This window comes from Prenolepis imparis, unplaced genomic scaffold (assembly GCF_030444845.1).
Source record: "Prenolepis imparis isolate NDT839.2.m4 unplaced genomic scaffold, iyPreImpa1.0 SCAF_5, whole genome shotgun sequence".
Classification (NCBI taxonomy): Eukaryota; Metazoa; Arthropoda; class Insecta; order Hymenoptera; family Formicidae; genus Prenolepis; species Prenolepis imparis.
Genome location: NW_028141163.1, coordinates 15,838,714 through 15,857,623, shown reverse-complemented (window position 1 = coordinate 15,857,623; position 18,910 = coordinate 15,838,714). Strand labels below are relative to the sequence as shown.

The 18,910-nt window shown below is 28.4% G+C and overlaps 2 protein-coding genes across 2 annotated transcripts; both read left to right on the top strand.

The window, feature by feature from the left end:
• Nucleotides 1–659: 659 nt before the first annotated feature.
• Nucleotides 660–6,859, top strand: Smc1 (structural maintenance of chromosomes 1). The gene is made up of 20 exons (XM_083038044.1): nt 660–867; nt 1,110–1,230; nt 1,355–1,454; nt 1,526–1,704; nt 1,778–1,916; nt 2,095–2,559; nt 2,719–3,147; nt 3,270–3,481; nt 3,604–3,772; nt 3,850–3,972; nt 4,040–4,171; nt 4,289–4,354; nt 4,462–4,619; nt 4,699–4,796; nt 4,960–5,264; nt 5,368–5,649; nt 5,731–5,910; nt 6,012–6,190; nt 6,274–6,451; nt 6,535–6,859. The coding sequence occupies exons 1-20, from the start codon at nt 756–758 to the stop codon at nt 6,601–6,603; spliced, it is 3,696 nt and encodes a 1,231-aa protein (XP_082894170.1). The 5' UTR covers nt 660–755; the 3' UTR covers nt 6,604–6,859.
• A 529-nt stretch (nt 6,860–7,388) lies between these two features.
• On the top strand, nt 7,389–18,838 carry LOC145936242 (structural maintenance of chromosomes protein 1A-like). The gene is made up of 22 exons (XM_083038255.1): nt 7,389–7,526; nt 7,827–7,968; nt 10,072–10,480; nt 11,483–11,603; nt 11,683–11,779; nt 11,852–12,030; nt 12,112–12,250; nt 12,354–12,800; nt 12,922–13,353; nt 13,473–13,684; nt 13,772–13,934; nt 14,033–14,158; nt 14,226–14,357; nt 14,616–14,681; nt 14,786–14,949; nt 15,026–15,129; nt 15,229–15,533; nt 15,633–15,878; nt 15,965–16,144; nt 16,236–16,414; nt 16,539–16,716; nt 16,790–18,838. Exons 6-22 carry the CDS (start codon nt 11,873–11,875, stop codon nt 16,838–16,840), a joined length of 3,282 nt encoding a protein of 1,093 aa, XP_082894381.1. The 5' UTR covers nt 7,389–7,526; nt 7,827–7,968; nt 10,072–10,480; nt 11,483–11,603; nt 11,683–11,779; nt 11,852–11,872; the 3' UTR covers nt 16,841–18,838.
• The last annotated feature ends 72 nt before the right edge of the window (nt 18,839–18,910 follow it).

Here is an 18,910-nt window from a genome sequence, read left to right as displayed (position 1 = left end):
CCCTCCCCGTCCCCCTTTTTCAATCGTATAAATAACATGTTTCGATATGATCCTAATATTTATTAATACGATATTATAATGCTAATATTAGGAATGTTAATAATAAGAATTTCGAACGTTAAGCGTTTTATAACCTTCCTAAAGTATATATATTTCTCATCGTTGCTTTCGAAATTTATAATAACGTACATATATAATTACACTTACCATATTTAAAGAGAAGAGCTTATATTCTTCATTTCGGGCGTTCTCTTCAATACAGTAAGATTACGATTTTATTTGTCATATAACACAATGTTGAATATACTTTTTTTATCAAATTGATTATTACTGCAAGAGACTTTTGAAAGTAAAAAAGTATTTTGTGCCGATACCTTTTCGTCCGTTATCCGTGCGATAGACTCCTCGTTACAATAGATGTACGTGTCACCGCAAGATTTTAGACGACTATATTTATGAAGAATTGAAGATGGTAAGATGTACGAAATTAACCAATCACAGTTGAATGCGAGAAGGATACTCGAATATGATTGGCTAATTTCTTGCGTCTTAAATTCTCATTGAAGACGTCGCTTTACCTATAGATGGCAGTATTGTCGCAGTTTTATGTTTCTACCTAGGCTTGTCACTCTTCTAATCTTTCCTCATTGCTTAAAGGAGACAGTTGGACGGTGATGTTTGCTTGTGTTGGAAATTTTGTGGCGCCAATCGCGCTATTTTCTGATTTTACGCAGTTTGTTTAATTATTTTCAAAGATGCCGGCGTTTTTGAAGCATATCGAAGTCGAGAACTTTAAATCTTACAAAGGAAAGCTCATTATCGGCCCGTTGAAATCATTTACGGCAGTTGTTGGCCCTAATGGATCTGGTAGGTTATCTGTCTGTGTATCAACAATGGACGCGTTCAGCGAATGTAACAGTAGCGGAATTATTCAACAATAATTGTCTGTACGATTGGCAGATACTTCTAAATCTATCGTATCAGATCAGCGTTTCTTAAAATCCGATAACAGTTGCATTCGCTAAAAGCATGATATTATGTTTTTTTTACCTTACAAGCGTGAGATTTGACAAGCTCTACATGTATTGTAACACATTATTGTCACACAGGAAAGTCTAACTTTATGGATGCCATAAGTTTTGTTATGGGTGAGAAAACTAGCAGCTTGCGTGTCAAAAGATTCAGCGAACTCATTCATGGTGCATCTATTGGGATGCCAGTAGCACGAAGGTATATCATTTTACATACAATGCTAATATATTAATTTAAAGATACATGGACGTAACTTAATCTAAACACTTTGAATTGTATATATAACTATATATATAAAAATCTATAAACTTGTTGAATATAGCGCTTCAGTGACAGCTGTATTTGAATTAGAGGATGGAACGGAGAAAAGCTTTATGCGTTCTGTGCAAGGTTCTTCTTCTGAACACAGAATAAATAACAGTGTAAGTTTTTTACTTGGATAACCTTACATACATATAATTAAAGATATTCAAAATATTTTTTTTTGTTACAGCTTGTCAGCAGCCAAGGATATCTTAGTGAATTGGAACAGCTTGGTATAAATGTTAAAGCAAAGAATTTTCTAGTATTTCAAGGTGCAGTTGAATCCATAGCTATGAAAAATCCAAAGGAGCGCACTGCTTTGTTTGAAGAGATCAGTAATTCTGGTGCATTAAAAGCAGAATACGAGAGGTAAGTTTTTAAATGTCACTGCATAAAATTATACTTGATAATGTGATTATATATAATAAAAGTAAAATTCTAGATTAAGAACAGAAATGTTGAAAGCTGAAGAAGAAACTCAATTTTCATATCAGAAAAAGAAAGGAATTGCTGCTGAAAGAAAAGAGGCAAAATTAGAAAAAGAGGAAGCCGAAAAATATCAACGTCTTAAGGAAGAATATGTATGTATATTTTTTAATTTTAATATAATATTTAATATTCTACATTTCTACAATAATAATAAGAAATTATAAAGTTATATACTGTGTGTTTGTGTATATATATGTATGTATGTGTATACACACACACACACTTCTTCATGTATTTGTATAATTAATATCATTAAAACTTTATATTTAGGTGGAAAAACAAGTAGAATTGCAACTGTTTCGATTATTTCACAATGAGAAGAGCACTGAGAATTTTGAAGTTTCTCAAAAGAAGAAACAACATGAAATAGAAAAAATTGAGAAGAAAAAAGAGAAAGCTGAGGAGTTGCTGAAAGAGAAGAAAAAGGATGCTGGTAAATTGGGAAGAGATCTGGCTAAGATAGAGCAGGATATTAGAGAAGTGGAAGTGGAAATTACGAAAAAAAGACCCACTTTTATTAAAGCCAAAGAACGTGTTGCACATATGCAAAAGAAGATGGAATCTGCGCGTAAATCTTTGGCTCAAGCGCGTATCGCAGATGAGGCTCATAAGAAAGATATACACGAACTACAGGAGGAATTAAGACAAGTAGAAGAAGCTAAAGCCGCTTACGAAGCGAGTATAGCAGGACAATCGCAATTGCAAGGAAGGGATGTGCAATTGGAAGATGAACAGGTAATACACACACATACACATGAATTGCACAACTCTTATATAATATTTGAAGTTTTAAAACATATAATTTATACAGCTATATTATTAATAATATATAACACAAGCTTATATAATTATGTTTACGTGATAATATGAATTTAACTAATAAAATAATTCAAGGTGCAAGAATACAATCGCTTAAAAGAAGAAGCTGGTAAACAATCTGCGAGATATCTTCAACTTCTTGATTCAATCAATCGCGAACAAAAGTCGGATCAGGATAGACTCGACAATGAAGGCAGAAAGAAGACCGAGATAGAGAATAAACATAAACAGAAGGGTCATATGCGAGACGACGCTCTCAAACGAATAGAGAAATTAGAGGAGCATATTAAAACATCGGAGGCTGCATTAGAAGACCAGAAAAAACTTAGAGCTGATTTACAGTCTGACGTGGGCACATCGAAAGATAAGATTCAAAATTTACAGCGGGAGTTAGAGAGTATCTCGGAACAACTTGGTGATGCTAAAGTCGATAAACATGAAGTATCCAGAACCAAGAAAAAGACGGAAATTGTAGAGAATTTTAAGCGTCTGTTCCCAGGAGTGGTGCGTTACTATCTTTCTTCTCTTTATTATCTTTTATATCCTATATTATCTCTTTATATCTCTTTATTATCTTTCTTCTCAATATCTGTAAGCAGAAACAAATTTACATTTTTTCTTTTCAGTATGATCGCATGTATAACATGTGCGAACCAATACACAAGCGGTACAATGTTGCTATTACAAAAGTACTTGGCAAATATATGGAGGCTATCGTAGTAGACACCGAGAAAACGGCCAGACAATGTATCCAATATTTAAAAGAGCAATATCTTGAGCCGGAAACGTTTCTTCCGCTCGATTATATCCAAGCTAAGCCATTAAAAGAACGTCTTCGGTAAATAAATTAAATATTGATTACGTAGTTTTACAAAAAAAAAAAAATACAAAAATACTATTTCTATATTATTTAGTTATTTTGTATGAATCTTCCAATAATATAATTATATTATTTTGCAGTAATATACAAGAACCCAAAAATGTGAAATTGCTGTATGATGTTTTGCATTTTTCACCAAAGGATATTGATAGAGCAGTTCTCTTTGCGACTAATAATGCTCTTGTATGTGAGACACCGGAAGATGCAAATAAAGTAGCATACGAGATGGATAAGAAAACCAGATATGATGTAAATATATACATGATTTTGGCTTATGAATAAAATAATGTAAAAAACACGTGATATATATGATGAAATATTTATAGTGCGTCGCATTAGATGGTACATTTTATCAAAAAGCGGGAATAATATCTGGTGGCAGTTTGGATCTTGCAAAGAAAGCAAAGAGATGGGATGAAAAACAAATGTCTCAATTGAAGGCGCAAAAGGTAACGTATCTTTTTTTTCTTTATGTTATGAAAGTATAATACAAATATTTCTGATTTCAATTCACAGGAAAAATTGACGGAAGAACTCAGAGAATCTTTGAAAAAATCCCGCAAGGAATCTGAATTGAATACAATCGAATCTCAAATACGTGGCTTAGAGACTCGTCTAAAATACAACAAAAGTGATCTATCTGCAACGGTAAGCATTATCCATTGTAGTGTATATGAAAAATATACTCATTTAAAAATACATTGATAAAAATTTAAAGATACATTCCTGAAATTATAAAGTATTTTGATAAAATTTTTATTGTAGCAAAAACAAATTGCGGATCTTGAGGTGGAGTTAGATGGTTTGCAAAATGAATTAAACATGTTTGGTGTAAGTTGTGACATTTTATACACGTATATATTTTTATTAATTTTATTTTTCTTTTTATATATTTGAAATAAAAATACTTAGATATTCTTTTAATCTCTTATGTGTAGCCAGCAATAGCTGCTATTGAAAAAACCATGGCTGAAAGGGACCAAGAAATACAAAACATTAAAGAAAAGATGAACAATGTTGAAGATGATGTATTTGCCAGTTTTTGTGAACAGATAGGAGTTTCAAATATTCGTCAATATGAAGAAAGGGAATTAAGGTATATATAAAAAAGCTATATATATCGTTGAAGAATCGTATCTTATTTATATGCTAAGATCGATATACTATTATTCCAGATCACAACAAGAAAGAGCAAAGAAGCGATTGGAATTCGACAATCAATGCAATCGTATCTATAATCAATTAGATTTTGAAAAGCAACGCGACACAGAAAGTATGTATTATACATTCTATGTAAAATTTTATATCATGAATTTGTTTTTTCTCACACTACATATGTACTATTTTCTCACATTACATGAAGTTTTCATTTTGTATAATCTATATAGTAACTATATTATCAGTTTTTGCATTATTTAATATTATTTATAATGCAGGCAATGTTTTGCGATGGGAACGAGCGGTTCAAGATGCAGAAGATAAACTTGAATCCGCAAGACAAACAGAGCTTAATCAAAAAGCGGAGATCGATCATGACGAGCAGCAAATGGAACAATTGAAATCATCTCGAAATGCTAAGAAGATGGAGGTTGATCAGAAGGAAGATGAAATCGGTAAAGCCAGACGTGAAGTAGGAGCAATTGCAAAGGATATTCAGGCAGCTCAGAAGCAGCTTAACGCGATTGAAACGAAAATTGAACAGAAAAAAGCTGAACGGCATGCTATTCTGATGCAATGCAAGGTTTGTTGTGCTCTGTAAGAGATGATTATTTTACTGTGTATATATTATGGAGACTATATATACATATTATTTTAAATTACATGTGTGTTTTCAATATATTCAGATGGAAGACATTGCAATACCTATGTTGCATGGAAATATGGAAGACATAGCAGGTGAAACGAGCACGACGAATGGTAATGGTAATGAATCAAATACTGATTCGTCAGTGAATACGCAGCAACAATACGAACGCGAAAGAAGGATTACTATAGATTATGCGCTTTTGCCGGAAAATTTGAAAGATATTGAAGAAGAAGATATCAAAAAGACATCTGACAAGTTAACAAAAATAATCAACGATTTGCAAAATACAATACAGCGCATACAAGCTCCAAATATGAAGGTTTCTAAAAATTATATATTAAATATAACATGAACAAAAAAATATAAAAAATTTTAAATTATAAATATATTTTTTTTATAGGCAATTGAAAAATTATATTTGGCAAAAGAGAAACTACAAGAAACTAATGAAGAGTTTGAGCAATCTCGCAAGAAAGCAAAGAAAGCAAAGACACAATTCGAGAAAATAAAAAAAGAACGACATGATAGATTCATGGCGTGTTTCGAACATGTAGCGAACGAAATTGATCCTATTTATAAAGTTTGTGGATTATATTTTTATTTATCAATTTTAAATTTGTATAAAAATTTTATACAATTTTATGCGTAATTTTGAACATTCATTTAATGGGTTTGTTTCAGAGTCTAGCAAAGAATCAGTCCGCACAGGCATTCCTTGGACCAGAAAATCCTGAAGAACCTTATTTGGATGGCATTAATTATAATTGCGTGGCTCCAGGCAAACGCTTTCAACCTATGTCTAATCTATCTGGTGGAGAAAAAACTGTCGCGGCATTAGCTTTGTTATTTGCAGTTCACAGGTAATATATATAGATATGACAAAAACAAATTACAATTTGAACAGACAATTAATATTTATTCATATGTTTTTGTCCATATTCAGCTTCCAACCTGCGCCATTTTTTGTCTTGGACGAAATCGATGCAGCCCTTGATAATACTAACATAGGAAAAGTAGCGAGTTACATTCGTGATAAAACGACTTCACTGCAGACGATCGTTATATCATTGAAAGAAGAATTTTATTCGCACGCAGATGCGCTTATTGGAATTTGTCCAGACGTAAGTAAACTATTCGATCACATGAATTATACTACATATATTTTCGTCTATAGTTGATTATAAGATTCTTATTTGCATTTCAGGTAGGCGAATGTTTGGAAAGCAAAGTGTTAACGCTTGATTTAACTACATATCCTACACACATTAATTAACTCTTAAACAATTATTTAAGGAAGATTGTTGTTATCTTTTTCTTATATCTTCGTGATGGATAATCTTTAATTGTTTGAAGGAAAAATGAATATTAATATGAAATATTATAATTATTATTTAATGACTAGATTTATTTTATTCATTCTTGATATTGTTTTAAGATTACTGGAAGATCTTAAATCATACTTTTAATAGATTAAATAGTATACATCTTTTTTTTCAACGTAAATCAGGTTAAGAGTGAGTAATTACAAGTGAGAATTTTAAGTTATATTATGATTAATGTAAACAACTTTAAAAATTTGACTTTAATAAAATCTTGTGAATAAAATTTTAAATGCAAGATTTTTATTGCAACTAGATGTTCATTTTTGAATGCACAATTAATCATGATATATGTTTTGTAATAAAGAAGTTATCTCGAAAGTAATTGTTAATTTATATAGTTGTAATTCGTTAAGTTATGATACACAAATGATGTAAATTATTAATATTTTTTTATTATTTATATAATTTTTTAAATAATTTTTATGAAATTTGGACTTTTTTTAAATTGATTATTATTTTATGTTTAAATAATGGCGCGATAATTTGAATGTAATGCACTTTGTCTGTACATGTTTGATAACCAATCAGAGCAATAAGTACAGTGGTTTCTTTGTTTTACTTGATTAACCAATCAGAGCAATTCATTCTACTTGATTAACCAATCAGAGCAATTCATTTCTCATGAAATAAGACCTAATTTTGACCGTTATAAGCCTTATAACTTATAACCGTTGTTCTTTGTTCGCTTTCATCCAATGTGTTCGTGTGGCCACTGTGCTTTCCGAAATCATTTTAAGTTATTTGGAGGCACAGTAGTATTTGAGTAGTGTTAATATGTAACCTTTTACGCCTAATATTGGTCGGAATAGATCCGGTAAGATTCTTTACGATATTCTCTATAACTTCCAATTTTTTTAATCGTGAAGAACATTGCTTGTGTCTACGTCCTTTTTAGATTTTTTTTCATTTCATCAAAATAAATAATATTAATGTACAATCTAAATTTATTTAAAATCTTTGAAATAAATTTAAACTAATATATTTATAATTCTTTCTTCGTTTATTTTATATATATAAAACATATCTCTTATTCCTTATATATATTTCTTGTATATATTTTTGTTATTTTTATATTTTAATCAAAATGTGGAAGTACTTTATATATCTATTTTAGGAAAATCAAATATCGTCGATGTTAGTTTTGCATTAAGAGCGAAATTAAATGCTCTATGTTGCAACAAATTTACCTTCCCTACTGATGCAAAGCACAATGAATTTATACATGGAACTTTCATTGGAACGCCAGCATTAGAAAGGTATTACAGATTTCTTTATATTTTAATTAATAATAATTCTTTACAAGAATGATACAAGAGAGAGGCAGTCAGTATAAAATAGATCGCAAAGTAGAATTCTATGTTCGTAATTTTTTAAAATTGTCCTTAATACAAATTAATATGATCATTCTTATCTTATGATTATTCTTATAGATTGTGTAGACTATAATTTTTATGTAAATAAATTTAAAGAGTTTAATTTGAACATAAAAGCTAAAAACTATTTGATGCCGTTAGGCTATATGCAAAATTTTGCAACAATTTTTTCAAAAGAATTCAAATTGACACGTGCAAAAACAATACGTATGTCTCAAATCTATTTCCAACATTTATATAATGATCTTTTCAAAAATTATTCATACATCTTTTTTCCTTTTGTTCTAAAAGAATTTGTAAACATTACAGGTGGAAGAAAAATCAAAATTTCATTTAATTCAGTTAATTTTCATTAAAAAATTAATTGAATGATTACAAAATGAATAAAACGAAATTAAATTACAAATAGATGAGCACTTGCAGTGTAAGGAAACTGTAATGTCATTATTAAAACAAACTGAAATCAAAGTTAATTCATTAACTGATTCTTTGAAAGAATTTGAAAAAATTATACCACTCAAACAGAACTTTCAAGAAAAGACTCCAAAAGAATAATTTAAAAGATAATATTTTATACTTTTAACATAAACTTAATTTTGCTTGCACATTGTTGGAAAGTATATAATAATGTGAATAACGCACGTAAAAATGTTTCCTGCCATTTTGTGTTGCTTTAGAAAATAGATACATTCGTTTGCCATCTTTTCTGTGTCGATGACAATAGAATCCATATTTTTAAAGATAAATGTTCTTTCAGAAAAGTGGTATTCTATCTGGAAGATTGGCTGATCATACGTAAAAGCAAAACAATCTAAATATGAATATTTCGCTTCATTTCAACTTGGGATAGTTCCTTTGCAACCTTTGTAATTTGACTTTCTAAATATGAATATTTTGCCTGTGTTTCAGACATTTTCTTTCGCAATATTTGCTCTTCCGCTTTTTTTTTTCTAATCTTGATTTAAAGAGGTTATTTAGAGGTTTTAATTCTTCAAGTTGTTTTTGAAGATGTTTTTCTTCTAATCTTTCTCGTCTTTCTTCACTTATAATCTTATAAAAAGCAATATAATGGGAAAATATATCACTTTTTTCAGATATATCAAATTCAGACTCCAATGTAATAATATATAGCTCCTTTTTGTAATAATATATAGTACCTGTTCGTTGTTTAACTCCACAGTGTTTTCCGGAGTTTTTATTTCAATGTGTCTGTTAATTTCTTATTTACTGTTTCTAATTCGTCATTAATTCTTGTATAGTTCTTTTACGTGCGTTATTCACATTTATTATATACTTTCCAACAATGTGCAAGCAAAATTAAGTTTTTGTTGAAAGTATAAAATATTATCTTTTAAATTATTCTTTTGGAGTCTTTTCTTGAAAGTTCTGTTTGAGTGGTATAATATTTCTTCATATTCTTTCAAAGAATCAGTTAATGAATTAACTTAGCTTTTAATTTGTTTTAATATGACATTTGCAATTTTCTTACACTGCAAGTGTTCATTTATTTGTAATTTTATTTCGTTTTATTTATTTTGTAATCCTTCATTTAATTAATTTTTTAATGAAAATTAATTGAATTAATTAATACAATAATTAATAGAATTATTATATACTTTCTAATATGTACTAATTAATTAGTACATACTAGTATATACTTATTATATTAATTATTTTTTTAATAAGTTTAATTTATGGTTAATTTTAGTGTAAGATTAGTCGAGATAAGATCAATAGAGGATAACTTTAAACAATGTAAATTTATTTCTGCTTAATAAAATATTTTTTAAGAGTAAAAATGCTTCGAAAAGGTGTTATTAGATCATTGAACAATGTAATTAAAACAAAGAAATATATACTTGTTCGTATATAAGAAGCATTTTATTTCTTAAGACTGCAATGTATATACCATTATATTTTCTATGGATGCGAATAAATTTACCTTGTGTTTCTTTACATTTATATAAAATGAAAAATATTATTCAGCGTGAGCAAATGAAGAAGGAAACGAACAAGTATATAGACTCAGGAAAAAGGAATAAGGGAGATGATAGCGAAATAAAGTGACGGTGCCTGGTAGAATAGAGGATGATGACCCCCTTACATCATGCAGTGCATCATCCCTTACATCATGCAGTACATCATCCCTTACATCATGTAGTGCATCTGCTAAATAGACGATACGTCGGTTGTCACGAATCTAGTTGCCATTAAGTAGTTGTTTAGGACAGCCTGGCGAGACAGGTCCGCAGGGTATTCAGGGCAAAGATAGAGTCCTGGTGAGAAAGGAGCTACTGGTGCGATAGGCGATAGGACCCTTGGGTTTACCCTGGATTTCTTGGTACTCGAGGTCAACTTGGAGCAGCAGCTAATCCTGGAACAGTTTACAAACTAGGTATAATCTTGTGAATAAAATATTTAACATGCACAAGCAAGATTTACTTATTTTAACTAGACGCGCATTCTTGAATGCACATTTAATAATAATAACAAAGTAATTGTTAATTTGTATAAATGTATTTTGTTTAATTATGATAAATAAGATATAAATTATTAATATTTTTATTTTTCATAATTTATAATTTTTTAAATAATTTTAATAGGATTCTGTTTTAAATGTATTTTACGTTTAAATAATGGCGCGATAATTTGACATCAATGCACGTCTGTTGATAACCAATCAGAATCAAGTTATAATAAGTACAGATGTCTCTGTCGTTCAAAATCGTTTGATAACCAATCAGAGCATTAAGTACAGTGGTACTTCGTTCAGTTCATTGGTCTAAAGTTTAAAGTCAGCCAATCACGATCAGTTGCTCACTGAGCGCTCAGTGAGTGGTTGTTGTACTGCACGCACCCAATCAGAGCAATTTAGTTCTCATCTATTACGATCAAATTTTGACCGTTACAAAATTTATAATCGTTCACTTTGGTCCACTGTGCTTTCTAAACTCGCTAAAATGTCGATTTCTTTGAAAGAAATCATGATATTTAATTTTAAGTCGTTTAGAGGCAAAGTAGTAATTAATAACATCCAATCTTTTACGGCTATTATTGGTCCGAATGGATCTGGTAAGATTTTTCAGGATATTCTTTACAATTTCCAATTTCCAATTTAATCGAGAAGAACATTACTCGTCTACATCTTTTTAGATCTTTTCTCTCTTTTCTGATTTCTCCAAAAGTAATGAAATTAACATACAATCAATGAAAATCATTGAAATAATTTTATGAATTCTAATTTGATAAATTTAATTTATAATTTTTTCCATTTTTACTATATATATTCATATTTTTCTTATATCTTATATATACATATATATTCCTTTATGTTTCCTTGTGACTATTTTACTTCGATTATTTTTAAAAGTATTTCATATTTTATAATGTATTTTAGGGAAATCAAATGTTGTGGATGCTATAGATTTTGCCTTAGGAGGAAAATCATCTGCTTTACGTGTTAAACACCTCAGTGAACTTATACATGGAGCTTTTATTGGAAAGCCAGCAATAGAGGGGTATTACAGATATACTTTTTATATTTTAACGAATTTTTGTATCATATGTTCAATATGTTTTAAATTTTTGTCGCCACAGTGCTTATGTAACATTAGTCTTTATTGGAGATCATAAAGAAAAAAGTTTTACAAGGATAATACAAGGGAGAGGCAGCCAGTATAAAATAGATGGCAAGGTAGAATTTTATGTTTGCAATCTTTTAAACTTGTTCTTAATACAAATTAATATGATTGTTCGTGTCACATAGATTGTAGACTATAATATTTATATGACGGAACTTGAAAAATTGCATTTAAATATAAATGCAAAAAACTTTATAATACCACAAGGCTATGTACAATATGTTGCAACCATAACACCTAAAGAATTGACTGTATTGCTCGAAGAATTTAGTGGTTCCAACGACTACAAAGCTGATTATAAGAGGTACATTTTTTTACTTTAATAAATTATAATAAATTCTCTTATAAAATTTGATAAATTTATTAAATTTTTATGTTATGATAGATTACAATTAGAACTCTCAAAAGTAAAGGAAGAGTTACAGTTTGTTTATGAAATAAAAAAAGATATAATAAGACAAAAAAAATCTGCAATGATAGAAAAGGAAGAAGCAGAAAAATATTTACAATTGCAAAAACAATATGTATGTCTCACATCTATTTCCAACATTTATATAATGATCTTTTTAGAAGTTATTGATTATATCTTTTCTCATTTGGTTCTAAAAGAATTTATAAATATTACAGGTGGAAGAAAAATCAAATTTTCAATTAATTAAGTTAATTTGTGTTAAAAAAATTATTGAATCTTTAAAAACAGAAGAAGAGCAAGTCAAATTAGAATTAGATGAGCAGTTGCAGCGTAAGGAAGCTGCGGTGTCATTATTTAAAAAAATTGAAATAAAAATTAATTTATTATCTGATTCTTTTAAAGAATTTGAAAACAGTATTTCGCAACTCGAAGCGAACTATCAAAAAAAGAACATCCAAAATAACGATTTAAAAGATAATGTTTCATATTTTCAAGAAAAATGCAATTCTGCTTGTACATCGTTGCAGAGTACACATACTATTAATAACATACGTTCAAAAACTATAAAAGATCTTAAAGATGAATTAGGAGTTGTAAATAAAAGATTATCGGACATTGAAATAACTGTGGGAAACACTACAGTACAGTTAGACGACGAGCAGGTATAGTATTATTACAATATATAAAATATTTTATTACATTGTAAAATGTGAATCTTTTTATATTTTTCTCTTTTACTTTCTATAAACTTTTGACTTTGAATATAAAAGCAATTTATTTAAGGTTTCTCATCGTTATATGGTTTTGAGGACGGAAGTGGAGCGTCTAACAAAAGACTCTCAATATAAATTAAATGATATGATGCACCACAGAGAGACGCATAAATATAAACTTGATAATGAGATCAGGCGTAAAGAGGAGATTGTACTTGAACAAGAAAAAGGAAAATTAGAAGAAAAATATCTGGGAAAACAATTTAATAAATTAAAAACTTTAAATAATCTTTTTAAATTAAGATTAAATGAAAAAAAAGCGGAAGATCATATGTTGCGAAAGAAAATATTTGAAACGGAGGAAAAATATTTATATTTAGAAACTAATACTATAGAGATTGAAAAGAAACTTACGCTAGTTAAGATAAATAAGGATATTATTTTACAATTGAAGAAGAAAGTAGCAGTGATACAAAATTTAAAAGAATCTTTTCCTGGCGTGGTATTATTATTATTATCAGAATTTAAATATAACGATAATAATATCGATTTTTAAAGGAATATAGTTAATATATATATATATATATATATATATATATATATATATTTTATACTTTTTAGCACGACCGCTTATCTAATCTTTGCAAGCCTATTCATCCTCGTTATAATATTGCGGTGACCAAAGTATTCGGCAAAAATATGGATTCAATTGTCGTCGATACTGTAGATATTGCAAAAAAATGTATTTATTTTTTAAAGCAACACAAAAGGGGAATGGAAACTTTTTTGCCTTTAGATACGATAAAGGTCAAACCTTTAAATGAAAAATTACGGTAAGTTAATAAGAGATATAAAAGATACATTTATTTATATTATATATATTATCTTATAATGTTAAAATATAAAATATTATTTTACAGCGATGAACTGGAACGTACAAATTTTAAATTATTGTTTGATGTATTAAAGGTATCATTAACACAAATAAACAAAGCTGTTTTATATGTAACTAAAGACATCATAGTTTGCGAGACTGCCACAGAAGCAAGAAAGAAAGCACTCGAAAGTGAAGCCAAATATGATGTAATAATAATTATGCTTGAAATATGTTGTACCATTGCATACACAACACACACATATATATATATATATATATATATATAAAATATATTATATTTTAGTGTGTTTCATTGGATGGGTGTTACTATCATAAAAGTGGTATTATATCTGGAGGTTTGGCTGATCTGTCTGTAAAAGCCAAACAGTGGGAAGATATACCAGATATATCTGTATTGAAAGAACAAAAGGTTGCAGATTTTTTTATAAGATTTGTTGATGGATTTGTTTATGTGTATTAAATGTGTATGATTTTAGGAACAATTAAAGTACGAATTAAAAAATCTTCCTAACATATCTCGTATGCAATCTGATCTTGATATAATTAATAAGGACATAAATCAACTTAGTGCTAGAAATGAAGTCATTGAGAAAGATATAAAAGAAACTGTAAGTAATTGTGTGCAGGTGTGTTGTGTATGTGTGCGTGCCTGCATGTGTAGTGTAAGATACAAAGAAGTAATTTATATCATATTGTTTTTAATGGACATCTTTTAGGCTGCATTCAGAAACGTCACCCGAGTGCATTTCCTCTCTTTCTATATCACTAAGATAGAAATGGGATATAAAGAGAGAGGAAATGCACTCGGGTGATGTTTTCGAACGCAATCTAATTCATTATAATATACAAAGTTTATATTTTTATAGATAAAAGAAATTTCGATACAAGATATAAAATTAAGCGATCTTCGTAAGAAGTTAAGTTCACAAGATGTATGTATTTAATATATATATATAATATGTATTTGTTTTTTTTTATTATGAACTAATAGATATAACAAAAAAAGATGTTTTTATTAACCACATACAATTTTTAGATGATATCAGAAATTCTACAAAATATACAGGAAAATGATAATGAAATTAAAATTATAGAAAATGATATCAATAAAATAAAAAATGACGTTTTCGTTAATTTTTGTAAAGAGAATAATCTACCGGATATTATCTCTTATGAAATCTCTTATGAAAAACATATATGGTATGTTTAATCTTTAAATTTTATATGCGTATACAAAAATTTACATTTATAAAAATTTACAATATTAAATTTTTAGCTTATATAAGGAACAAGAAAATAAAAAATTGGAACTTTTAAATTTAAAAGGCAAAATTGAAAGTCAGTTATGTTACGAATGTGATAGAGACACAGAATTTGAAGGTAAATTTGCAAATTACATTTGGTAATATATAGTTAATATATAGTTTTTAATCATTAATGTTTTTATATATGTTTTATATATATTTTGCATGAATATAGATAAAATTTTGAAGTGCAAGTGCGCTGTAGAGCAAGCTGAAGCAGAATATAACAAGGCGTGCGAGCAAGAACGAGATATGAAAATTGCTCTCGAGCAAGAAGGAATAAAAATTTCGCACTTAAGGACTGAAAAAACAATTTTAAAAAAGGATTTAGAAACTGCAAAGGAACAATTAGTTGAGTGTACTTTAAGAGTTGATGCTACAACAAAACCATATCTAAATCTCCAGAAAATATACATGCGTATACAAAGAAGAATAGAACAAAAAGAAGCAGAATGTAATTCTATATTTAAAGAATGCAAGGTTCGTGAATTTCTAAAAGAGATATTTACTTTAAAAGATTTGTAAATGTTATAAATGTTGATTTGGTCAATATTTTTAATAATACAATTATTTTCACAGATAGAAGGTCTTGCTATTCCAATGCTTTCGCAAAGACGAGAAGATTTGAGCAATCCAAGCTCATCAGGCTTAAGCGCAGAATCAGCTATTGGCGAAACGCTAACAAATATTGATTTTTCAAAAATTTCAGAAGATATCCGTAATAATACGAATATAGATGATTTAAAAGCTATTATTATACAATTTGATGAAAAAGTTACAAAAATCCATAATGAATTTCAGATTCTACAAAAGCCTAATCTAAAGGTATAAAAATAGTTTTGCACAATATACATTTGTATTAGATATGATTGTAAGATTCAGTTTCATATATGAATTTGATAATGTTACAGGCTCATCAGAGGGTTGATTTTATAGAGCAGCAACTGAAAGAGATAAAAGAGAAACATAAAACCTTGCGCACGGAATCTAAAAATATAGAGACACAATTTGAACTGATTAAAGCAAAAAGACACAAACTGCTTTCTGATTGTCTAGAATGCATTAACGCCGAAATAGATTCTATATACAAAGTGAGTATCTATTTATAATTATGCTTATGATTTTATATTTTAAAATATCTTTATATATATATCACAAATATATAATTTATTTTCTGTGCAGAAATTGGTTAATGACACGTCGGCTCACGCATTAATTATAACAGAAAATCCTGAAGAGCCATATAGAGGTGGTATAATTTACAATTGCTTACCTCCGTCGAAACGATTTACACAAATACAATACTTATCAGATGGAGAAAAATCACTCGCTAGCTTGGCACTATTATTTGCAATGTTGCGGTATATATATCTTAACTCTTTATTAACGGAATTTTATGTACACTCTTTCAATCATGCGGATAACATCCGAAAATTAAGAGCTATTTCGAAGAAAGTAATTGTAAATCCTTTTTCTCATTTACAGTTATAAACCTACTCCATTTTTTGTTATGGATGAAGCTGATGCGGCACTAGATGCTGTAAATGCTAAGAAGCTTATTCGCTTCATTGAAACTGAAAAGAATAAAGTACAATTTATCATAGTAACTTTAAACGATGAAATTTCTTCTCATGCTGACATAGCTTTGGGAGTTACGACTCACGTAAGTTGACGATGTTATACGTATATGTTGGTTTGACTTTCTAAAATTGTCTATTTAAAATTTTTTATTTTAGCCTAATACGGAATGTCTCGAGAGCACGGTATTTGCTCTGCCATTACATTAAATACAAGAAAATATAAAAATTCTTTCATCGTTTAAATATATATTGCAGATCTAATATATATATTAAATTATTATAGTTGTGTATATAAATAGTACATACTAATAATATTTTTTTAATTACTTATCTTTTTATAATTAATTCTTTTTTTTTATTTTAATAAGTTTAATTAATGATTAATTTTAATTTGGTTAATGAGATTAAGTATGGATTTATATATTTGGAGCTCTAAAATATTTATATATAAAGTATATATCTGAAATTGAGGGAAAAAAGAAGTTTTGTATTATTAAAATTAATGAGTTCACACAGAACGAATCTGTAATTCATAGAGACGATTAACATATAATAATTATTATGATATATGAATAATTATAAACTTAGTGTACGAATACTTTATCGCTCAAAATATATAAATGTACTCTTAAATCAATCATTAAATTTATTAAAATTATTAAAATAATGTTAATAAATTTAATTAATGATTGATTCAATAATGCATTTATATATTTTGAGGGATAAAATATTCGCTTATTACATTTATAATTATTCGAATATAAAACAATAATTATTTGACTCGTCTTTTTGAATCAAATTATTCACACAAGGAAGGAGAAATTAAGATTTTTCACTGTTGAAGAAAATATAATGCAGTTGAGGTTGAGCCAAGTTACAGTATGTACTCATTATAATTTTAATAAAACATAACTTTTTTCCCTCAGTTTTCCTCAATCAAATTAATTACTTTATATATGTATAAATACTTTATCTCTCAAAATATATAATTACATACATGTATATAAGATTTTCGATTGGATGGCAGCAAATTGTAATTTTATGTCAAAAGTGTGCTGATTGCATTGTCCCGGTTGTTTGCATTAAACATAGTAGCAATTCTGATTTATAACTGCTAGTAACGAAGGCAGCGCGGGTCAATGCAGTCTATTGCGGTTAACGCCTTGTAAAGTAAGACACGCTCGTAGAATGCGGCCAAAATGATGATTGTCGTCTAATAAACTTATTAAGGAAACGGCCGCGTCTCGGTATCGAGTACTTCTGTCGCTAACTGATTAAAGGAAAACGGAACGCTTGTCGCAAAGTAGGACGTCGTAACTCGTATTTTAATAGAGCGTACGCACATTTGACATAAGGATTTGTACGAGACAGCCAAAGCAAAAGACTGAAAATCAGTTTGTGTCAAAAATTTCACAAGACTAAGTTTTAATATCTGTGATTTAACAAAAAGTTACTTATTTCAGTATTTTTAATTTTTATAGATAAAAAGACCTTTTATTTTTAGATAATTTTTCTTTTTGTAAATTATTCCAAATTTGTTTCATACATTTGTATATTGTATTTCTATAACATTTAGCAATTCAATTTTACTTATAACGATTGCAGTAATATTATCAATATAAAAAAAATTTAATTTTTGTATTATTTTTTAAATAAGTTTTGCATTATTTTCTGCATCAGAATAGGTACAAATTTATGTTGCGTGATTAAGTATTAAGACGCTTCGATCTGACTTCACTACGCAGAAAATTTATGTTTAATTTAAAAAAAATGGGTTTAAATGTGACGACATCGTGATGCATGTCGCATGCAACCCTTAAGGTGATGACCTTCATGTTACGCGTCGCATCGTCTTTAACGATACGCGGAATAATATTATATAATAATTCTTTGTTGACAATACTGATACATGAATTTTTATTGACTTTCATAAATTGTTCGTTATGTATTTGCCACTATTTAGTAAGAATTTTAAAATACATGTGATAAATATTTTAATCTTAGAGGATAATAATTATTTCAAATTAATTTTGAGTATCAATTAAAAATAAATTTTTCCACCAAGATGTCGAGAATAGATTAATAAGATCAGTAAACGATAAATGAGTATAAACAATATAAAAAAATTTATTTTTGCAAAATTAAGTAGTTTTTAAGAGTAAGAATTGCTTCGAAAAGGTGTTATTAGATCACTGAACAATGTAATTAAAACAAAAAAATATATACTTGTTTGTATATAAGAAGAATTTTATCTCTTAAGACTGTACCATTATCATA

Coding starts and splice junctions, on each gene's coding strand:
- Smc1 (XM_083038044.1), top strand. CDS start 756: ATGCCGGCGTTTTTGAAGCATATCGAAGTCGAGAACTTTAAATCTTAC. Junction 868..1,109: donor TGTTGGCCCTAATGGATCTG/GTAGGTTATCTG, acceptor ATTGTCACACAG/GAAAGTCTAACTTTATGGAT. Junction 1,917..2,094: donor AACGTCTTAAGGAAGAATAT/GTATGTATATTT, acceptor CTTTATATTTAG/GTGGAAAAACAAGTAGAATT.
- LOC145936242 (XM_083038255.1), top strand. CDS start 11,873: ATGACGGAACTTGAAAAATTGCATTTAAATATAAATGCAAAAAACTTT. Junction 13,935..14,032: donor AAAGTGAAGCCAAATATGAT/GTAATAATAATT, acceptor ATTATATTTTAG/TGTGTTTCATTGGATGGGTG. Junction 15,534..15,632: donor CTATATTTAAAGAATGCAAG/GTTCGTGAATTT, acceptor TTATTTTCACAG/ATAGAAGGTCTTGCTATTCC.